The 19,503-nt window shown below is 38.9% G+C and overlaps 1 protein-coding gene across 1 annotated transcript in view; it reads right to left on the bottom strand.

The window, feature by feature from the left end:
• LOC127576748 (RNA/RNP complex-1-interacting phosphatase-like) overlaps positions 1–19,503 on the bottom strand; it is a 46,858-nt gene that overhangs the window by 13,732 nt on the left and 13,623 nt on the right. The window contains exons 3-5 of the mRNA XM_052027462.1: positions 9,177–9,252; positions 3,201–3,332; positions 2,986–3,109 (exon numbers count right to left, since the gene is read on the bottom strand). Coding sequence (XP_051883422.1) covers positions 2,986–3,109; positions 3,201–3,332; positions 9,177–9,252 — 332 coding nt within the window. The remainder of the gene's footprint in view (positions 1–2,985; positions 3,110–3,200; positions 3,333–9,176; positions 9,253–19,503) is intronic.

The following is a 19,503-nucleotide window of genomic DNA, read 5'->3' as shown; positions in this document are numbered from 1 at the left end:
GGAACTGGAAGTGGACTTCCACAAATTACTACTCTAGTATCAGAGACAGACAGGTCCTCCCCAGGTTATGAACACCCACCATATAGTTAACCACGGATGAGTGTTTGGGAGACTGGTGGGATGGATGGGGATAGATTTTCCAGATGCTGCAGGCATCTCCTACCAGGTGAGAACATGGCTTTTCCACCTGCATTTTCACCCCACCCCACCCCCTGAGTCATGGCAATCAGGAGCTGAGATGCGCTGAGCAAAGCTGGGAGAACTGAGCAGACTTGCTCATTGAGTCAGTGATCTGGCTGGCGGCCACCCTTCCTGCCACAGCAGTTTCTGTGATCCTCTCCCACACACTGTTTTTGTTCATTTCCAACTTATGCACAATTCTCAGGAATGGAACTCTGTCATAGCCTGGGGGCTGCCTGCATTGGAAGCCATTACAGTGGGCATTCCATAGGAATCTGGTGACAGAATCAAATATACACACAGATCATACAATACGCAGTCATGCTGAGGACTTCTGCAGGGACTGAAATATGATTTTCGTAATGATTAGTTTATCTTCACATGTACAACAGAATCTCATGAAACATGTGAATAATGAATTCTCAGATGATTCTTTCCATGCTTGCACTGTCACAGGAACTGTGTCTTTGCATGAATCAGCTCAGATACCTAAAATTTGGTTGGACTGGTTAAACAGATATTTACGTTTCCACCTGATGATTCACAAAATCTCCATTGTGGGAAAGTAAACTTGCAGCAAGATTAATGTGAACAAAATGTTTCACGTAGTTAGTGAATAGTTTAAAACTCACTGCATAAAAGTAATCAACCTACTGCAGTACCTCGCGAGTTATAATTCTCCCTCAGTTTCCATTGTATTTCATCTATTGCTTTTGGTGCCCAGATGCTGGATGCTAGGAAATCTGCATGTGATGTTAAACTTGTGATGAAATATTACTCCAATTGAGGAAGTACCAGGCAAGGGGTAGATTGTAATCAGGAGGGGCAGCAGTAATCAGAATGTTCCAGCACAAATTAATGTTGATGCACTAGAACTAACTTTCCAATGTGTTACGGACTCAGTGAAAGTCCCTTTAAGATAGAGAGTGTGTGTGTATGTGTGTGTGGGGCGTGCTTACGTCAATAGAAGATAAAGGACGTAATGACGTTGTTGAAGAAGAGAGAAGAAGGAGAGAGAGAGAGAAGGGAGAGAGACGCCCTGTGTTATTGTACCTAAACCTGATGGAACTGTTAGATTTTGCAAGAGTTTGATTTCATGATAACTCACATTAAAGGCAAAGATAATGTGATTGCTGATTGTCTTTCCCGATGTTAAATGGGAAACATGTATCTGTACTAATCTGATAGTCTGTAGTTGTGAAGCATGATAATTATTAACATTACTAACTATGCGCGGTTAAAATTTTCTTGGGAAAATTTTTTTTTAGGTGGGAGGTGTTACGGACTCAGTGAAAGTCCCTTTAAGATAGAGAGTGTGTGTGTATGTGTGTGTGGGGCGTGCTTACGTCAATAGAAGATAAAGGACGTAATGACGTTGTTGAAGAAGAGAGAAGGAGAGAGAGAGAGAAGGGAGAGAGACACCAGCCTGCTTGTTTTCTCTATCGATGGATGAGAAACAATAACTGTGTTTGCCACTGAAATCCATGTATGGAAGTTGGAAGTAATCCGGTGGAGTTCACTTTGTTGCTGACCTGTAGAAGGAAACAGGTATTTGTGTGTGGACGACCACGGTTCGGATGCTTTTCGGGGTGAGGAAGTCACTACCGAGTAAACACTGGAGTGTCGTTTGGGTTCCATCGTGGAACATTTGGATTTCGTATGTACTCTCTCTGTTTTTCTACATCTACATCTTATCTTCAGACAACGGTGGTTGTTGAAGAAGCCCTTGCTCATGTTTCACCTTATGGCTTGCGGAACTGAACTTTAAGAACCATTCCGGAACTGGGAGTTTTGGACGTTGTCACACACACACACACGAAGAGTTTAGGTTTGGGGTTTAACGTTCGAGGTTTAACATTCCTGAATTCTAACATACTAACATTTTAACTTTTATTTTACGTATTATCATAAGTAGTGATTAATAAAATAGTTTTTAACACTGAATCATGCTCAGTGTGTTTCTTTTGTTGCTGGTTTGTGACAAATGTGCTAATATTATTCAATGACCCATTGCTCTCCAATCATTATTCTCAACATATTTCTCATCCACAGTCTATTAATATCCCACAAATGCATAAGGGGGTGACTAACAGGTTGCTCCTCACGAGTACCCAGCCATTTACCAGGATGTTGCCTGGACTTGGGGGCCTGAGTTACAAGGTTGCATAGACTAGGACTTTATTCCCTTGCATGCAGAAGATTGAGGGGCGACCTGATAGAGGTATACAAGATCATGAGGGGCATTGACAGGGTGAAAGCAGTCTTTTTCCCAGGGAGGAGGTGCTAACAACAAGAGGTTTAAAATAGGTTTAAGAACAGAGGCAAGAGATTTAAAAGGGACATCAGGGTTGCTTCTTTTTGCAAAGGGTGGTGTGCATTTGGAATGAGTTGCCAGAACTAGTGGTTGAGGCAGGCACATTAGCAACATTTAAAAACCATCCAGGTAAGTACATGGATAGGAGAGGTTTGGAGGGCTAAGGGCCAAACGTGGGCAGATGGGATTAGCTCGCTGGGCAACACAGTTGGCATGAACAAGTTGGGCTGAAGGGCTTGTTTCCATGCTGTAAGACTCTATGACTCTACACAGATTCAGTCTCAGAAAACTATCTATTTAAAAAAAGGTACAATAGGTTTGCTTTCTGAGAAAAGAAATAATCCAATCCACCAAATGAATTCTATAAGAATCTCAGAAACTAAATAAAATAAACTGATTGAACACTACCCCAATCCACACCACCTTCCTCAGAGTATAAATTACCATATCAGCTAAATAACCATGGTTAACAAGAATAGCTTAATACTTACCATTGTCAGCATTTTCCCATAAAAATTTTCTGACTCTTCGTTTAAACTGAAGAATGGTAGCATCATCTGGTACCTCATGCCCAACTGTATACAGCTTTTGATACTGGACGCTTTTTGGCAAATCCTAAAAAAGGTAAAGCATATGTGGATACACAGGTTGACCATTCAATTCCAATGAAAGCCAAAATTAAAGTTAAATTGGAGATTATTTATACCTTTTCAGTATAATAGCGAGTTGTGTATGTTAAGTCAATTATTAACCCAAGTTCTTCATTTTGCTCTTTGATTTTTGCTATAAGATCTTTTGGAGAAAACTTCTGATTAGCTGTAAGCCTTTGACTTATTGCCTGTAAAGAGAAAAATATAAACATATTTACTTTAGTTTTTGTGTATTAGGGAGAGAAAGACACTTATGTCCTACAAGGAAAGATGAAACAGTCCTAAATTTAGTTCTAGGAACTGGGGCTGGTACTGCTGCTCAGAAGGGAAGGGTGGGAAAGAGACATGCGGTAGTGATAGGGGACTCGATAGTCAGGGAAACAGACAGGAGGTTCTGTGGCAGTGAGCATGAATCCCGGATGGTATGTTGCCTCCCAGGTGCCAGGGTCTGGGATGTCACTGATCGGGTCCACAGAATTCTTGAGTGGGAGGGAGAGCAGCCAGAAGTTGTGGTCCATATTGGCACCAATGACATAGGTAGGAAGGGGGATGAGGTCCTGAAGAGTGAGTTCAGGGAGCTAGGCAGAAAATTGAGGAACAGGACCTCAAGGGTAGCAATCTCGGGATTGCTGCCAGTGCCACGTGATAGTGAAGGTAGGAATAGAAGGAGGTGGCAGATAAATGTGTGGCTGAGAAGTTGGTGCAGGAGGGAGGGTTTTAGATTTCTGGATCATTGGGATCTCTTCTCGGGAAGGTGGGACCTGTACAGAGAGGACGGGTTACACCCGAACCAGAAGGGGGCCAATATCCTTGCGGCGAGATTTGCTAAGGTGGTACAGGAGGGTTTAAACTAGTTTGTGAGGGGGAAGGGAACCGGAGGAGTAGGTCAGAGGAAGAAGGGAATGGGGAAAAGTTAGATCAAACAGGTAGAGAGGCTTTGGGGAAGGAGAAGCAGAATACAGGCTGTAAAAGTAGTAAGGTAGATGGACTGAAGTGTGTTTACTTAAATGCAAGAAGTGTCAGGAATAAGGGGGATGAATTGAGGGCTTGGATAAGTATGGGGGACTCTGATATCGTGGCTATTACTGAGACGTGGCTGACGTCAGGAGAGGAGTGGGTATTGAATATTCCTGGTTTTCGGTGTTTTAAGAGGGATAGGGAAGGGGGGAGAAGAGGTGGAGGGGTGGCGATACTGGTCAGGGACACTGTTACGGCTGTGGAAAAGATGGATGTTGTAGAAGGATCATCTCTAGAGTCCGTATGGGTGGAGTTAAGGAACAAGAAAGGAGCAGTTACTCTACTAGGAGTATTCTATAGGCCCCCCGGTAGCAGTAGAGATATAGAGGAGCAGATTGGCAGGCAGTGTTTGGAGAGAAGCAGAAATAACAGGGTTGTTATAATGGGAGATTTCAACTTCCCAAATATAGACTGGAACCTGCTTAGTGCCAAAGGTTTAGATGGGACAGAATTTGTTAAATGTGTCCAGGAGGGATTCCTGACGCAGTATGTTGACGGGCCGACTAGAGGGAATGCCATGTTAGATCTAGTTTTAGGAAATGAACTGGGACAGGCGAAGGATCTATTGGTGGGTGAGCATTTGGGGGACAGTGACCATTGCTCCATAACCTTTAAAATTGTCATGGACAGGGACAGGTGCAGAGAGGACAAGAGGTTTTTCAATTGGGGAAGGGCTAACTACGAGGCTATAAGGAGAGAACTTGGGAGTGTAAATTGGGATGTCCTTTTTGAAGGAAAATGTACCATGGGGATGTGGTCGATATTCAGGGATCTTATGCAGGATGTTAGGGATAAATATGTCCCGGTGAGGCAGAGAAGGAATGGCAGGGTGAAGGAACCGTGGGTGACGAGAGAGGTGGAATGACTTGTTAGGGAGAAGAAGGTAACATACGTGAGGTATAAGCAGCAAGGTTCAGACAGGGCCCGTGAGGAATATAGGGTAGCGAGAAAGGAACTTAAGAAAGGGCTGAGGAGAGCTAGAAGGGGACATGAAAAGGCTTTGGCTAGTAGGGTTAAGGAAAATCCCAAGGCCTTTTTCAAGTACGTGAAGGGTAGGAGGATGGCTAGGGTGAAGGTAGGTCCGATTAAGGACAAAGGTGGGAGAATTTGCCTGGAGGCGGTGGAAGTGGGAGAAGTTCTGAATGAGTACTTCTCTTCGGTATTCACCAGGGAGAGGGGTCTTGATGATGCGGAAGGGAGTGCTGGTAGGGGTAATGTTCTCGAGGTTGTTGATATCAAGAGAGAGGATGTGTTGAAGTTGTTAAATAATATTAAGACAGATAAATCTCCGGGGCCTGACGGGATTTTCCCCAGGCTGCTTCGAGAGGCTAGGGAGGAGATTGCTGAACCACTGGTAAGGATCTTTGAGTCCTCGTTGTCCACGGGGGTGGTGCCGGAGGATTGGAGGATTGCGAATGTGGTCCCCTTGTTCAAAAAAGGTAATAGGGATAGGCCAGGGAATTATAGACCGGTAAGTCTCATGTCTGTGGTGGGTAAGCTGTTAGAAAGGATTCTAAGGGATAGGATTTATGAACACCTAGAGAATCATGGACTGATTAGGGACAGCCAGCATGGCTTTGTGAAGGGAAGATCTTGCCTCACAAGCCTGATAGAGTTCTTTGAGGAGGTGACCAGAAAGATTGATGAGGGCAGTGTGGTGGATGTGGTTTACATGGATTTTAGTAAGGCGTTTGATAAGGTTCCTCATGGTAGGCTTCTTCAGAAGGTCAGACGCCAAGGGATCCAAGGAAGCTTGGCTGTGTGGATTAGGAATTGGCTTGCATGTAGAAAGCAGAGGGTTGTGGTGGAAGGAGTGCCCTCGGATTGGAAGGCAGTGACTAGTGGTGTCCCACAGGGATCGGTTCTGGGACCTCTACTTTTTGTGATATTTATAGATGACTTAGATGAGGGGGTGGAGGGCTGGGTTAGTAAGTTTGCGGACGACACCAAGATAGGCGGTGTTGTGGATAGTGTGGAGGGCTGTCGGAGCTTACAGAGGGATATTGATAGGATGTAGAGCTGGGCTGACAAGTGGCAGATGGAGTTCAATCCGGAGAAGTGTGAGGTGGTACACTTTGGAAGGACAAACTCCAGGGCAGAGTACAGGGTAAACGGCAAGGTACTTGGCAGTGTGGAGGAGCAGAGGGATCTGGGGGTTCATATTCACAGTTCGTTGAAAGTTGCCTCACAGGTGGAAAGAGCAGTTAAGAAGGCCAATGGGATGTTGGCTTTCATAAGTCGCGGGATTGAGTTTAAGAGCCGCGAGGTTATGATGCAGCTTTACAAAACTCTAGTTAGGCCACATTTAGAGTACTGTGTTCAGTTCTGGTCGCCTCATTATAGGAAGGATGTGGAGGCGTTGGAAAGGGTGCAGAGGAGATTTACCAGGATGCTGCCTGGATTGGAGGGTATTGAATATGAGGAGAGGCTTAAGGTGCTAGGGCTTTATTCACTGGAAAGGAGGAGGATGAGAGGAGACATGATAGAGGTATATAAAATATTGAGAGGAATAGATAGAGTAGACAGTCAGCGCCTCCTTCCCAGGGCACCAATGCTCAAGACGAGAGGTCATGGCTTTAAGGTTATGGGTGGGAGGTTCAGGGGAGATGTCAGAGGGAGGTTTTTCACCCAGAGAGTGGTTGGTGCATGGAATGCACTGCCTGGGGTGGTGGTGGAGGCAGATACATTGAACAGGTTCAAGAGCTTGTTGGATAGGCATATGGAGGAACGTGAGATAGAGGGATATGCGGGAGGAAGGGGTTAGGTAGTGTGAGGGTGGTCTGATGGACGGCACAACATGGTGGGCCGAAGGGCCTGTTTTGTGCTGTATGGTTCTATGGTTTAACTGTAGCAAGACGAGTTGATAAATTAAGGAACTTCCAAGAAAGCAGGATAAGGTTTCAGTGGTTAGAAAGTTAAAAGCAAAGGAAGTTTAAAAAAAAAGATACTTGACTGGAAAGGAAATCAACCAGGGAACTAATTCAGATAAATAAGTTGTTAAGAGAAGCAAGACTGGCAGATAAAAGTGGAAATGACTAAACAAAATCTTCAATAAATAAGGATGCCGTGCAAATGAAAAAATTTCATTGATCAAGAATTTATGGCAGCTGTGAGCAGCCCAGGCTTGCCCACGTATCTACCCATCAGGTTCATAGTTATCTGATTTAGATCTTTTGGCAACAACTTCCTTATAGAACCTTGCTACAACTTGGCTGGTAACACAGGGACTTCAGTCATAAGTAACATCACATGACATAGCTTAAACAAGCTTCACCAGCATAAGTACTATGACAGCCAGTTAACTAGCTGCTAAATAATGTGGATGTTTCTGTTTAAAATAATTGAAAGACACAATAAAACACATTTAACTCAATTAATTTGAAAATACAAATAACCAAATACATGCCTCTCCTTTGCAGCTATTTCCCTCCATTGAAATGGATGGAATTGCTGAACCTAGTCATGTCCAACCAGGAATAGATTACAAAACAAATTCACCACTATCAAGCTTTAAGAACTGTGTGTACTCCACTAATGGATTTGGTTAAAAGTCTGGGAGTGAAGTATGGTTGGGAAATCAACGCAAGCACTTCAAGTATGGAACTTTCATGTTCACATACGCTTACATGGGTATCCCACATTCATTGTTGATCACAGAGAAAAGCTCGTTTAGAATCAGTCAGAATTATACAGCATAGAAAAAGGCCCTTTGACCCACTGCATCTAGGCTGACCATCATGCCAATCTACACTAATCCTATTTGCCTGCATTAATTCCATATCCCACTATGCCTTGCTCAGTCAAGTACCTGCCCAGATGCCTCTTAAATGTTGTTACTGTTCCTGCCTCCATCACCTCCTCTAGCAACTCATTCTGGATACCAACTACTCTTTATATGAAAAATTTACCCCTCAGATCTCCTTTAATCCTCCTCTCAACTTAAACCCATGCCCTCTAGTTTTAGACACCCCCATCAGGGAGACACACTGGCTATCTACCCTATCCATGCCTTTCAGAATTTTTTATACCTCTCTATCATGCCACCTCTCAGTCTCCTTTATTGCAGGGAAAACAGACCCGATCTATCCAATCTCTCCCATACAACTCAACTCCTCCAATCCAGGCAATGTTCTTGTGAATCTTTTCTACACCCTCTCTAGCTTGAGTACATCCTTCCTTCAAGTGTGTTTTGTAGAACTGCTGGCATTTCTCAAATAAAATCAAAACTTCTAGTGACAACAGATTTAGGGCTATTAGCACCAATGGAAATAAAAAGTGTAGAGAAAATTGAGGGGAAATGAAAGATTAAACCACTAAGATTGTTAAGAATGATTGGCATTTAGCAAAGTGAAATAGAGAAGTATTTTACGGACAGAAAATGATAGCTAAAGATAGAAAAAAATGAAATAAAACAAATCTTTTTATGCAGGTTGAAGGAATGAAGGGAGAGTTAAGAGGACATTCAATGCATAAGTGCAAAACTATGTAATTTGGCAGAAAAAAATAATGTAAATTCAAATGCACAAATGAAAGTGGGAGGGCCAGCAGAAAAAGCTATTTTTAAAAATACTAGAAAATCTGTTTTCATAAAATAAGGGATAGAATACAAAACAAGGAGTTAGCAGTAACCTCATAAATCACTAGTTAGGCTGTCATTGGAATATAATGTTTAGCTTTCTGTAGGTTTAGTGCATTAGTCTTTCGCACAATGCTTTCTAACTTGGGCAGGGTAATGAAAGCACAAATTTCTTTGCTACTTCAGATTTTCTTCAATGCGCAGTGTGAGATTTATCATAAGACAAAGGAAGCAACCAAAGTTTAAAACAGTTTAAGCATTTTTCCCCCAACAAGTTGTCCAGCTGTTAGGTTATATTTTCACCATTCATACCTCTCACAAATCTCCAACACTCAGGGTTAAACAGGCTGGAATAGTTTTATTTGTGTGTAGGAATTTACAAATTCAAGTTGATCCATATCGAAAATGCATATAAAATAACCCCCAAGAATGTGCTTACTCCTTTCAAAGGGACTTTGAAAGCAATGAATCTCGTTCTTGGTATACGTCGGCCAACGGGTATAATGCCTCTCCATCTATATTAAATAGATGGAAAAAAAGTTTTAGTAAATAATGATACCAGATCAGTGTTTAAGTTGTCATATGCAATATTTAGAAATGAAATTTAAGAAACATGACACTATTTTGTTGTGGTTTATCACTTTTATTGAATCCCAGTCAAGTTTCTGAAGTATTAAACTAAAACTGCACTGTAAATTGTATGTGGCATTTGTGTACAAAATTTTTGCCTCATTTTCATTTCACTAAAATATACCATAGCTGATCCTTACAATATATTAAATGAAGCATCTTGGAGCAACTTACATAGGTAGAAATATACAGGGGAAATGGAAAACAAGCCTGGTTGAAGCAATCTTTGTTAATAAGTTCCACAAAAGAAAAAAATGGTGCTGTGGTGCTTGAGCAAAAGCTCCATCACTAATGGGAGAGGTGGAAGAGTTAGAAAGATAATAAACCCAAAGTCATCGAAGATGAAAGGGCTCTGGAGGAGGAGAATACAAGCCAGGAGGAGGTTGCAGATTGTATAGACAAGACCATGGAGTGATTACAAGAGTTTCTGTTACAACTATGTGACAATTTCTAAATGAAAGTTTCTTTAAAAAACTGCAGATTCTGGAAATCTTAAAATCAGAAAATGCTGCATACAGCTTATCACCATGGAAATCCTGGCCTTGCCTAATCAAAGATATTCTTTGTCCAATCCACCACTGCCCCACCCTCTCTATAACCTAAATCTGAATTTTCTTCCTGCTTATCTAGTTCTGATGAAGGGTCCTCAACTTGAAACATTAAATGTTTCTTTCCAGATGCTGCGTGACCTGCTGAATGATTAGACCATTTTTCTGTTTTATTATTAGCATATTCCAAAGTTTACTTGAACACTAAGTAACCGTTTGCTTGCAGCTCACCAAATTATACATTTACTACAATGAAACAACATAATATTGGTGCGAGCAGCAAAAAAAATGGCTGATGTTGGAAATGCAAAACAGAAACAGAAAAATGATGGAAGCAATTCAGCAAGTCCGACGGCACCAGTGGGAAGAGACACACAGTCAAAGTTTCAATCAATGACCCTTCACCCATCTGGAAAAGTGTGTTATGGGTGTGTACAATATCAAAAAAATGAATGGATGCTGGCAGTAGAATACAAATATGAAGTTGTCTACAGTTATACAAGACCCTGGTCGACCACACAGAGGACTGATTTTGGCCTTGCAGGGTGTACAGGTCAGATATTCTAGCATGATAATGGACTTCTGAGGACAATTATGAGGGGAGACTGCACTTACTACAATAGTTTTCCCTAAACTTGGACGCTAAAGGAATAATTCAGTCAAAGAGTTTAAGACATTGAGGAGAATAGTTAAACCTGGATTGAAAGAAACTATTTCGACTGGCTTGGAAGCTTAAGATCAAGAGCATAGCTATAAAATTAGAGCAATGCCTTTCAGGACTAATGTTAGAATGTACTTCCCCAAATGTGGTAAAAATTTGGAGTACATCAGCGGGAGAGTTATGTACAAGGGGAATAGCTACAAAATAAGGGGCTGGTCATTTAAAACAGATGTGTAGCAATTTCTTCTCCTAAGAGGTACTGAATTTCAGGAATTCTCTGCCCAGAGGGTAGTGGAGAACAGATCATTAGATATATTTAAGGTGGAGATAGATATATATTTGAAAGATCAAGGAATTGAGAATTAGAGTGAACTGAGGAGTTGAGGCCAGTATAGATCAGGCATGATCATATGGAATGACTCGAGGAGCATGGTGGCCTGCTCCTCCTTTCTTGTGAATACTACTGCAAATGGCAATTAATGTTGGGATAATTATGAATTTCAAATCAGAAGCTGATATTAGTTAAGAAGGTATTAAAAAGGATATGATGTAAGGTAGGTATATCAAATTATAACAGATTACCAACAATCTCATTAAACAATAGAATAGTCTTGAAGGGCTGAATGGTCTTGCAGCTGTTTCAAGTTTAGGTTACTTCTAGGAGGTTTTGTAATCTATAGCATTTTGCTTTCTCATGAATACAAACTGAAGGGATATTCTATTTCCATAAAAAGTTTCTAATTTATAATATCAGCTCATCTCCTTAAAAACTATTTTAGTTTTTTGTGTCATGGAATAGTACAGCACAGAAACATGCCCAGCAGCTACTCACTTCTATACTGACCTTCTTACCCATCTGCACTGATCCCATTTGCTCACGTTAGGTCTGTATCCTTTAATGCCTTGCCTATTTAAGTGCTTTCCTAAATATCTCTCAAACATAGCCATTGTATCTGACCACCGCCTCCTTTAGCAGTGATTCCCAGATATCAGCCACTGTGTAAAACAAAACTTGACCCCCAAATCTCCTTCCTCTCACCTTAAACCTATGCTATCTAGTTTTTGATACCCTTACCATGGACAGTCATTAGTACTAACACTGCCCTTTTATTTGCACGAGTCTCAAGGGTAAGTGTTGTGTGTTTGGTTGGGGGGAGGGGGTAGGGAAAAAGAAAGAAAAATAGTTTTAATGTTTCATGCTCCTTCAATTCAAGCAAATCTTCACATTTCCTAGTGCCTGATCCACAAGAAGTATCAAGAATATGGGAATTTAGTACAGAGAAATATAGCATGGAAACAGGCCCGTCTGCCCATTGAGACAGCACTGACATCCACCCATTTTACACTAATCCTACATCAATCCTGATCATGCCATTTACCCACACAAATGCACTTCCAGGTTTTAAACAGTTGTTTGGTATCAAAATTATGAGATTTCAAATAGAAAATTTTAAAATTCTAATGAGGCAAATAAGGGAAAAGGCTACTTACACCATTGGTGAATTAGTAATTGCAGAACAAAATTATTTTAAGAATGGAGAGATCCCATTTGTATTAGCGCTTGTTAGAACATGGAATGTTAGAACAAAAATAAATTAAATTTAAAAAAAAGAGGGCAAATATTTGAGAAGACATTTTATGTAGGGAAAAGATCAGTGGAACAGAATTAAGTGGACATGCTTTCAGAAAGCTGGCACATGATAATTTGTGCTATGCATTAATAGCCATATTATATTTTCTATGCAACTTGTAGAAAAAAATGTTACTATGCATCTGCATGATTCAGTATTGCTTTTCAACATGCAGTAATCAAAGTGTAACCTTGCATTTGGAATTCCATTAAACGAATGGAACATTTTCATCAGTACTTCAGTATAAGATTCCTTATATCTAGTCCTGTTTAGAATTAACAAAATTGTACCAAGAGGTTACCATTTAAATTTTGGCTCTTACTTCTCTCATTATGTTTAAAATTGAACAACCATAAAATCAATTATAAAAGAAAATTAAAACCAAAAAGGTGCAGATGCTAGTAATCTGAAATAAGAACAGGTTATGCTGGTAACACTCAGCAGGTTGGGCAACCCTGCCTGACCCACTGAGTCTTTCCAGCATTTTTATTTCACACCTATGTGGTATATTAGTTTAAAACATACAGATTCAGCTATCAGATATTGTTATCTTCAACAGTCCTTTTGATTGGCACAGCAAAAACACCTACAGGCCCAAGATCAACAGGAACAGTCTAAATGAATATTGATATTCTGCTTAAAAGTGTTCCTATAAATTATCAAAAACTAGAGCCCAGCAAAGAACACAGCTGAGATTTTTTTTCTCATTGACCGTAAATTGTACTTTTCCTCCACAATCTTGATCAGCTGAATTACCCATTTGTGCCACAAGAGGTATCAAAGACAATCTGGCCATGAATATTGGTATTTGTAGTTTTGAATTTGTCGACTTCAAATTCCAATTTGAGATAGGAAATCCAGAGAGTAGTACGCTTAAAGCAAACCTTAGTTGTCAGCTGGATGTTCTTCCTGCTGAAATTTTACCACTTGCCCCCACGAAGATCTACAAGCACATTGCAGCTTTTTGGTAACCATAGTATCTTAAATTCTTTGAATTAGTTGAGTGGGAATATCTCCTGTATAATCTTTCCTGCTGTGAATAGTTTTGCAAAACTAGTTATTTGCAATGTTTCATGCTCCTTTAACTCAAGCAACTCAAGGCTATTTTCACATGCCCTAGTGCATGATCCACAAGGAACATCAAGGATACGGGAATTTAGTTATAGAGTCTGAAGAACACAGAAACAGGCCCTTCTGCACAATTAATCCACAGACCATAAACCGCTCATTTTACACTATTCCTACATTAATCCCATTTATTTTTATTCTCCCTACATTCCCTACAACTCCCCCCAGATTCTACTAGTCACCTCCACACTGGGCATTTTACAGTACCCAATTAACCAAACATCCCATATCTTTAGGATGTGGGAGGAAACCAGAGCACCCAGAGGAAACCCATGGGGTCACAGGGAAACGCCACACATACGGCATTAAAGGTCAGAATCTCTGGTGCTGTGAGGCAGTGGCTCTATTAGTTGTGCAACAGTTAAGCCCATATAACCCATCTTTGAGCAGGCCTGTAGGAATTTTAAAAGGTCTCAATAGGTTTTCTATAGCTAAGGGCACAGCACCAAGAGTCTAAGCAAGCTACTGAAACAATCCTAAATTTCGATTTGCCTCAATACTTTCTCCCTGTGACAATGTGCCACTAAGGGATCAAGAATTTTTATAATGATTAACAGATAAAAGTGCATTTAGTTGACTGCCAACCTATACATTTTGGCATTTAAATATGATTTGAGATATTATATGCTCTGAAATTGTGTTGCTGTTCTGGAATTTTAACATTTGCTGTAGTTCGAGGTCTAGGGTGTCATTTTGATGAATGATGTCTTAAAGAACTACAAATATGTATTATGAATAAGAAAACAATGTAGCCGTGAAATTGAATATTTTCAACGTTGGTCAATACATTAACCTTGTAAATTATTGGATTACTGATGAAGAAATCTCGGAACAAGATACACTATCATATACATCTCCAGTAGACCCTTTCTGAAAGATTTAAGAAATTTTGCATATGCTTTAATAAACCACTCAAATTTATCCAGATGCTGATTGAAGAAAGCAAATTGTAACTAGCACAACAAAATATAAGCATGATAGTGAAATTATGATTTTTTTTTTACACTGGTACAATACAAACGTTCAATGTGCAGGTCATCCCCCAGTTATGGCAGGGTTCATTTCTTGCAAACTGCTCATAATCCAAACAGTTCACAAGTCAGAAATGTGGTTGCCAACCAAGTTCCCAGGCAGTAGAAAATGCCAGCAGCCCCACAGCAGCCAGCATATCCATATTGCCAGTCTCCCAATTGCTTGTTCAGATGTCTGGGCAGTACACAAGTTGGGCGTTTGTAAACTGGATTATAATTTATCTAGTTTTCTCATAAACTACACAAGTTATTGCTGCCGACAATCAATGTGCGAAAGAAACTCTCCTTTGTTCGAAGGTTTATAGTTACTAGATTACTGGTCTCAACTGTCAGCCATGTGTTTTGTAAAATGCTCAGTCAATAAATATTTAGTGGTTGCATGGAACAATTTTAGGAAGCTTTTTTCTGGCTGGTTTTTAATTGCCATTCCTATAACATATTCAGTAGAATAATAGCTTTGGTGTTGCCAAAAGTGATTAGAGAGACCATTTCCTTGATTTGCAATAGGTGTCATTATAATTTGTCTTTTGCTTTCAATGTTTGCACTTTTTCTCTAATGCATCCATTTACAACTTCAATACTGCAATGTGGATTTCAGACTCTGCTTGTGCCACACCTAATTAACTCTTCTGTATTTAAATCCTTGTAATTTATAAAGAACATTATTAAAGAATATTCATTGATGAGGAGCAATTTTTTTACTATTTAATACAATTGATCCTGTAACGTTCACTTTCTGATCCAGTCCCCAAACAACAGGATTCTTAGGATAAAACAATTGAGCATCCATAGCACCTGGCAGGAGCAAATTTGTAAATATTTTCTTTCATTCATCCATCCATCCATGTGAGATGCACTAAAGGTGAAGCAAGCAGCCCTACCTTCAAAACCTTAAAATTAATGGGGTAGTGTTAAAAGGTAACATCAAAATCAGTTATGTTTCAAAAATAAGCAATGATTGCTCATGATGTATAACAAATAATAGAAGACCAAAATAAAACACTTTGAAAAGGGTCAGATTTTTCCCATAAGGCAACAGTGTCAAACGGAGTAGAAAGACACTGGATGCATTTTCAAATTTGGGCCGAATTACTCGTTCAGGCAGTCACAGCCTCTCAACTACCCTGACTTGTCAAATTAGAATGGGAAAAAGAATTCAAAAACATCCAAGCTTCCCATCATTGCCCAACTAATTGATAGAAATGGCAGTTTCAATCCATGAAGGGAGGCTAGAATGATACAAAGTTCATCATTGCAGGAATCCCTTTACATTTTTGTATTCCATTCCTAAATTTATGCCTTATTGATTCAATGAACAGTAGAAATAATCTTTCAGAAAATCTTTCAAAAGTGCAATTTTTCTGCATCTATAATTCCTTCAATTTTCTAGTGGGTGCATTTCACAATGACCTAAAATAGCTGTTTCACTGGAAATGTAGACTGACAATTCTTGTGCCAAATCACTGATTTAATTTCTCTCCATAAAATCCAGTATTCCACTTATATTTATGCTTTTACCAACTACAAATCCTGCTTTTAAAGATCTTGCACACAAACTTGCATTTACAAAAGTCCCCTTAATATAGTAAAAACTTCCTAAGCCATTTCAGAGGATCATTAGACAAGTTTTACATAAGTAAATTTTAAAGAGCAACACATAGAAGATTTACAAATGGACTTCTGGAGTCCATGACCAATGAAAATGAAACTATTGTTGCTAAAGAGTAAAGAGGCAAGTGGGGATGGGGCAAAAATAACAGAAAATTTGGAGTGTTGCAAAGCTTTTGGAATCATAGAATGGGAAGAGAAGCAATGGAGGATTTTAGACACAAATGTGAAAATGTCACATACCAGGCTTTGCTGGATTGGGTGCCAATAAGCTTGAAAACCAGGACCTGGCACAAACTAGAAAACAAACAGCACAGGCACCTGGGCCTCCTGTTTACAGAAAATTGTATGACTTAAGGGTCATTCCCAATCTCCACTTTTCTGTCATGTTTGATTTCACATTTCCCTATACAAGGCTTTGTCTCCTTCCCCAAACACTGTATATCCTCTTGGTGCTTTGCTGGTCATTAACCCTAATTTGTCATTGGTACATTTACCCCACTTTAAAAAAAAATCAAAACTAGGCAAATTTGAATGAATCCACCACAGATCCTTTGTATAATCTAATTCCACCAGTCCAAGAATCATCTATACATTTAACTGCTAGTTTTTACTTCTCCAGCTGTTCCTTATGCTGTCACCACTGCTTTCAATGCCAAATGTCTTAATCTTCAAGTCTCAAATGTCCAAATATATAATTGCTTGGTAATTTTGTGGATAATCTGATTAAGCAAAAAGACACATCTTTTACAAATACATGGGACTGCTCTCTAATACCCATAGTTTTAGGCATTTGTAGATATTAGTTTCAGCCATTTGTAGACATTAGTTTCATACTGTGAACATGAAGCTTGTTGTCATTCCTTTTTCAAACCAAGTTTTCCCTAGCTTACTTTTTAAAATAAGTACTCAAATGATGGTTAGTTCCCATTCTTTGGCAAAATGCCAGGATTTTAAAGAATTCTGCAAATTTAATTCTACTACTTTTATAAGGCTGAAGAAAAATGGAAATAACACACTTAAATGCCAGTGATATTTTCTTTCCTAATTAAAAGGTACTTTCAATCTGCTTGTCTTCCTTGGTCTTTAAATACATAACAAACAATTAAGCATGTCAATTCTTTACTCTCTAAACCCATTTAAACTCTTGGCTACATCTTGTTGAAAATTAAACTGCTTCTGAGACTCCTATTAATGTTTTAACCATTACCCTGGCTACCAATATTTCACACCCATGTTCCTTTTGTTTCAATCCTAGTACAAATTAAATGATACTGGAAAAAGACAATCACCCAAAGAATAATCTCCAGGAAATTATTAACACCTTCAGAAGAGAGCAAAACCAAACCAAACCAAACCAAAATGGCAAATTTTTAAAAAAATTACAATTGCTTCAGTTAGAAGCCAGTTTAGGGCTATCTCCCATGAATTAAGGTATTCCTATAGTTCCATCATTATACTGCTGACACACAACTTGTTCCCCCCCCCCCCCCCCCATTCAACAGTAAATGCTTTGCATGAAGGAATTTTATGACATTTCTCTATTTATACAAATCAAAATTAGGCTTATGGCATTGGATGACAACTTTTGATCCATATCCCTATCAAGCAAAGTTACACTCCTCCAGATAGATTTTAAATGTGACGAGACTTTCTGCAAATCCTTTAACCGCGCCGAGTTTTCTCATTCTTCTCCAGGTCAGGCACATTACAAACCGATTGTATCAATAAGATACTGATGCATCCCTGGGATCACCTATCCTGAGGAAACCAGATACTACATACAGTTCTTTTACTGTCAAATAACACAGGAATAGTACACTAGAAAATGATTAGACTTTCTCTGGCTTGGATAATCCAATTTGAAAGCCAATACTTTATAGCATGTGATTATGTTGATTTCTGCTTCACTTCCAATGGCTTGCTTAAAATCTCCGGTCAATTTTCCTCCACCCAGCATGGGCTCCAGATTTATTACATTAGATGTACCATCTTAATGATATCTCTGTACTATATAGTGATCTAAATATAGCAACTTTACAAACCTTAAGGTTGTGGTAAAAAAGCTTTATTTTAAGAATGAGACAGTCACAACTTTGTTCTGTGTAAAAATCATTGGATAGTAAACATATCAGACCCAATAATATTACAGACATGCTTTCCATAAAGATAAATATAAATGATCACAGTAGGTTACATCCTTTTACATCATTTACCCAATAAAGGAAATTTATTCACTTTGATCTTGTATTAAAAGCTGTCAAAATGCATCTTGGCACAGCAATTCAACAAACTACTTGCAGGCTTCACTTCAATGCACCAATTCTCTCTTCAGGCTCTTCATTTTCAAGTTAAAAAAAAGTTCTTCATTTATGGAGTCGATCTATTTAAAACTTCTCTCAAAATATTTCAACCATAAAAAAATGATGAGCAGGCATGTTATTTCCCTTAAATTGCCCTCAATCAGCCACATAGAAGAAGCAACCTTAACCCCCTTAAAGCCAAATTGTCAGGTATTCAATATACTTTTTTCTCAAATTTTAATGAAGTCCTCCTGTCATTTAGTAACTCTGATCAGTTGTGAGATATGGTATGAAGAGGAATGGGGACAATGATAAGATGGTTTACAAAGTAAAAAAAAAAGTCTTCCCTTCACATTAAGGACAAATAACAATTCATTCTATTTAATTTGTTAAATGTTTTAATATTCATCCAAACACCTAAAAAGTGAAGTTACATTTCAACCTCTTATTTAGCCAAAGAGAAGTCAGTCATGGTTTCTCCTCCATTCTTTTACTATCACTGGTGATAATTGAAGTAAAAAAGATAAATTGAGAGTTTAGAAGGCCTGGAATAATGTGTTACATTTGCATGGCAAATTTTGTTTCACAATGGAATATAATCCAACAATTAAACTGCAAACTTAAATAAAAAGAATAATTAAACAAAACTGGATATGCTGCAAATCCATATGAACACATATGCATCACTGTTCAAAAAACAAAGCCAAATTTCAATCCTTTGCAAGAGTTTCACTAAACACTCCAAAACCACCTTATGATTTATTTCATGGAATTTTACAGGATTTTGAACTATAAACTATTCAGAAAATTGTTAGCAACATACACAAGACAACAACATCACTCTGAAAAGAATTTATGAGGCACAGCTTTAAATAAAAGTCACATGAAGTCAAAAGGAAAAGCGATACCAAAGCAATTCAAACTGCTTGAAAAGATTATGGTTAAGATTTTGGACCAGTGGAGTCGATTATCTTGGCAAAATGGAAAAAAGGGATTCCAAAACACAAAAAAAAGGTTTTTGTGTTCAATGATTTTCAAAATTAGATGGAAACACAAACATTGTTTTAAACAAATGGCAAAATTAAAAGGTCATAGAAGATCCATTTTGTATGAGATGTTACCACATTTTTAAAAATGTAAATTTGCTCCAGGTTAAAATATTCAAAAAGCCTGACGATTATTGTAATTTTAATATCATGGTTACTAGCTAGACACTTATGTAATAC

The sequence above is a fragment of the Pristis pectinata genome, chromosome 12 (genome assembly GCF_009764475.1).
Source record: "Pristis pectinata isolate sPriPec2 chromosome 12, sPriPec2.1.pri, whole genome shotgun sequence".
Taxonomy (NCBI): domain Eukaryota; kingdom Metazoa; phylum Chordata; class Chondrichthyes; order Rhinopristiformes; family Pristidae; genus Pristis; species Pristis pectinata.
This window is presented reverse-complemented; position numbering and strand designations above follow the sequence as displayed.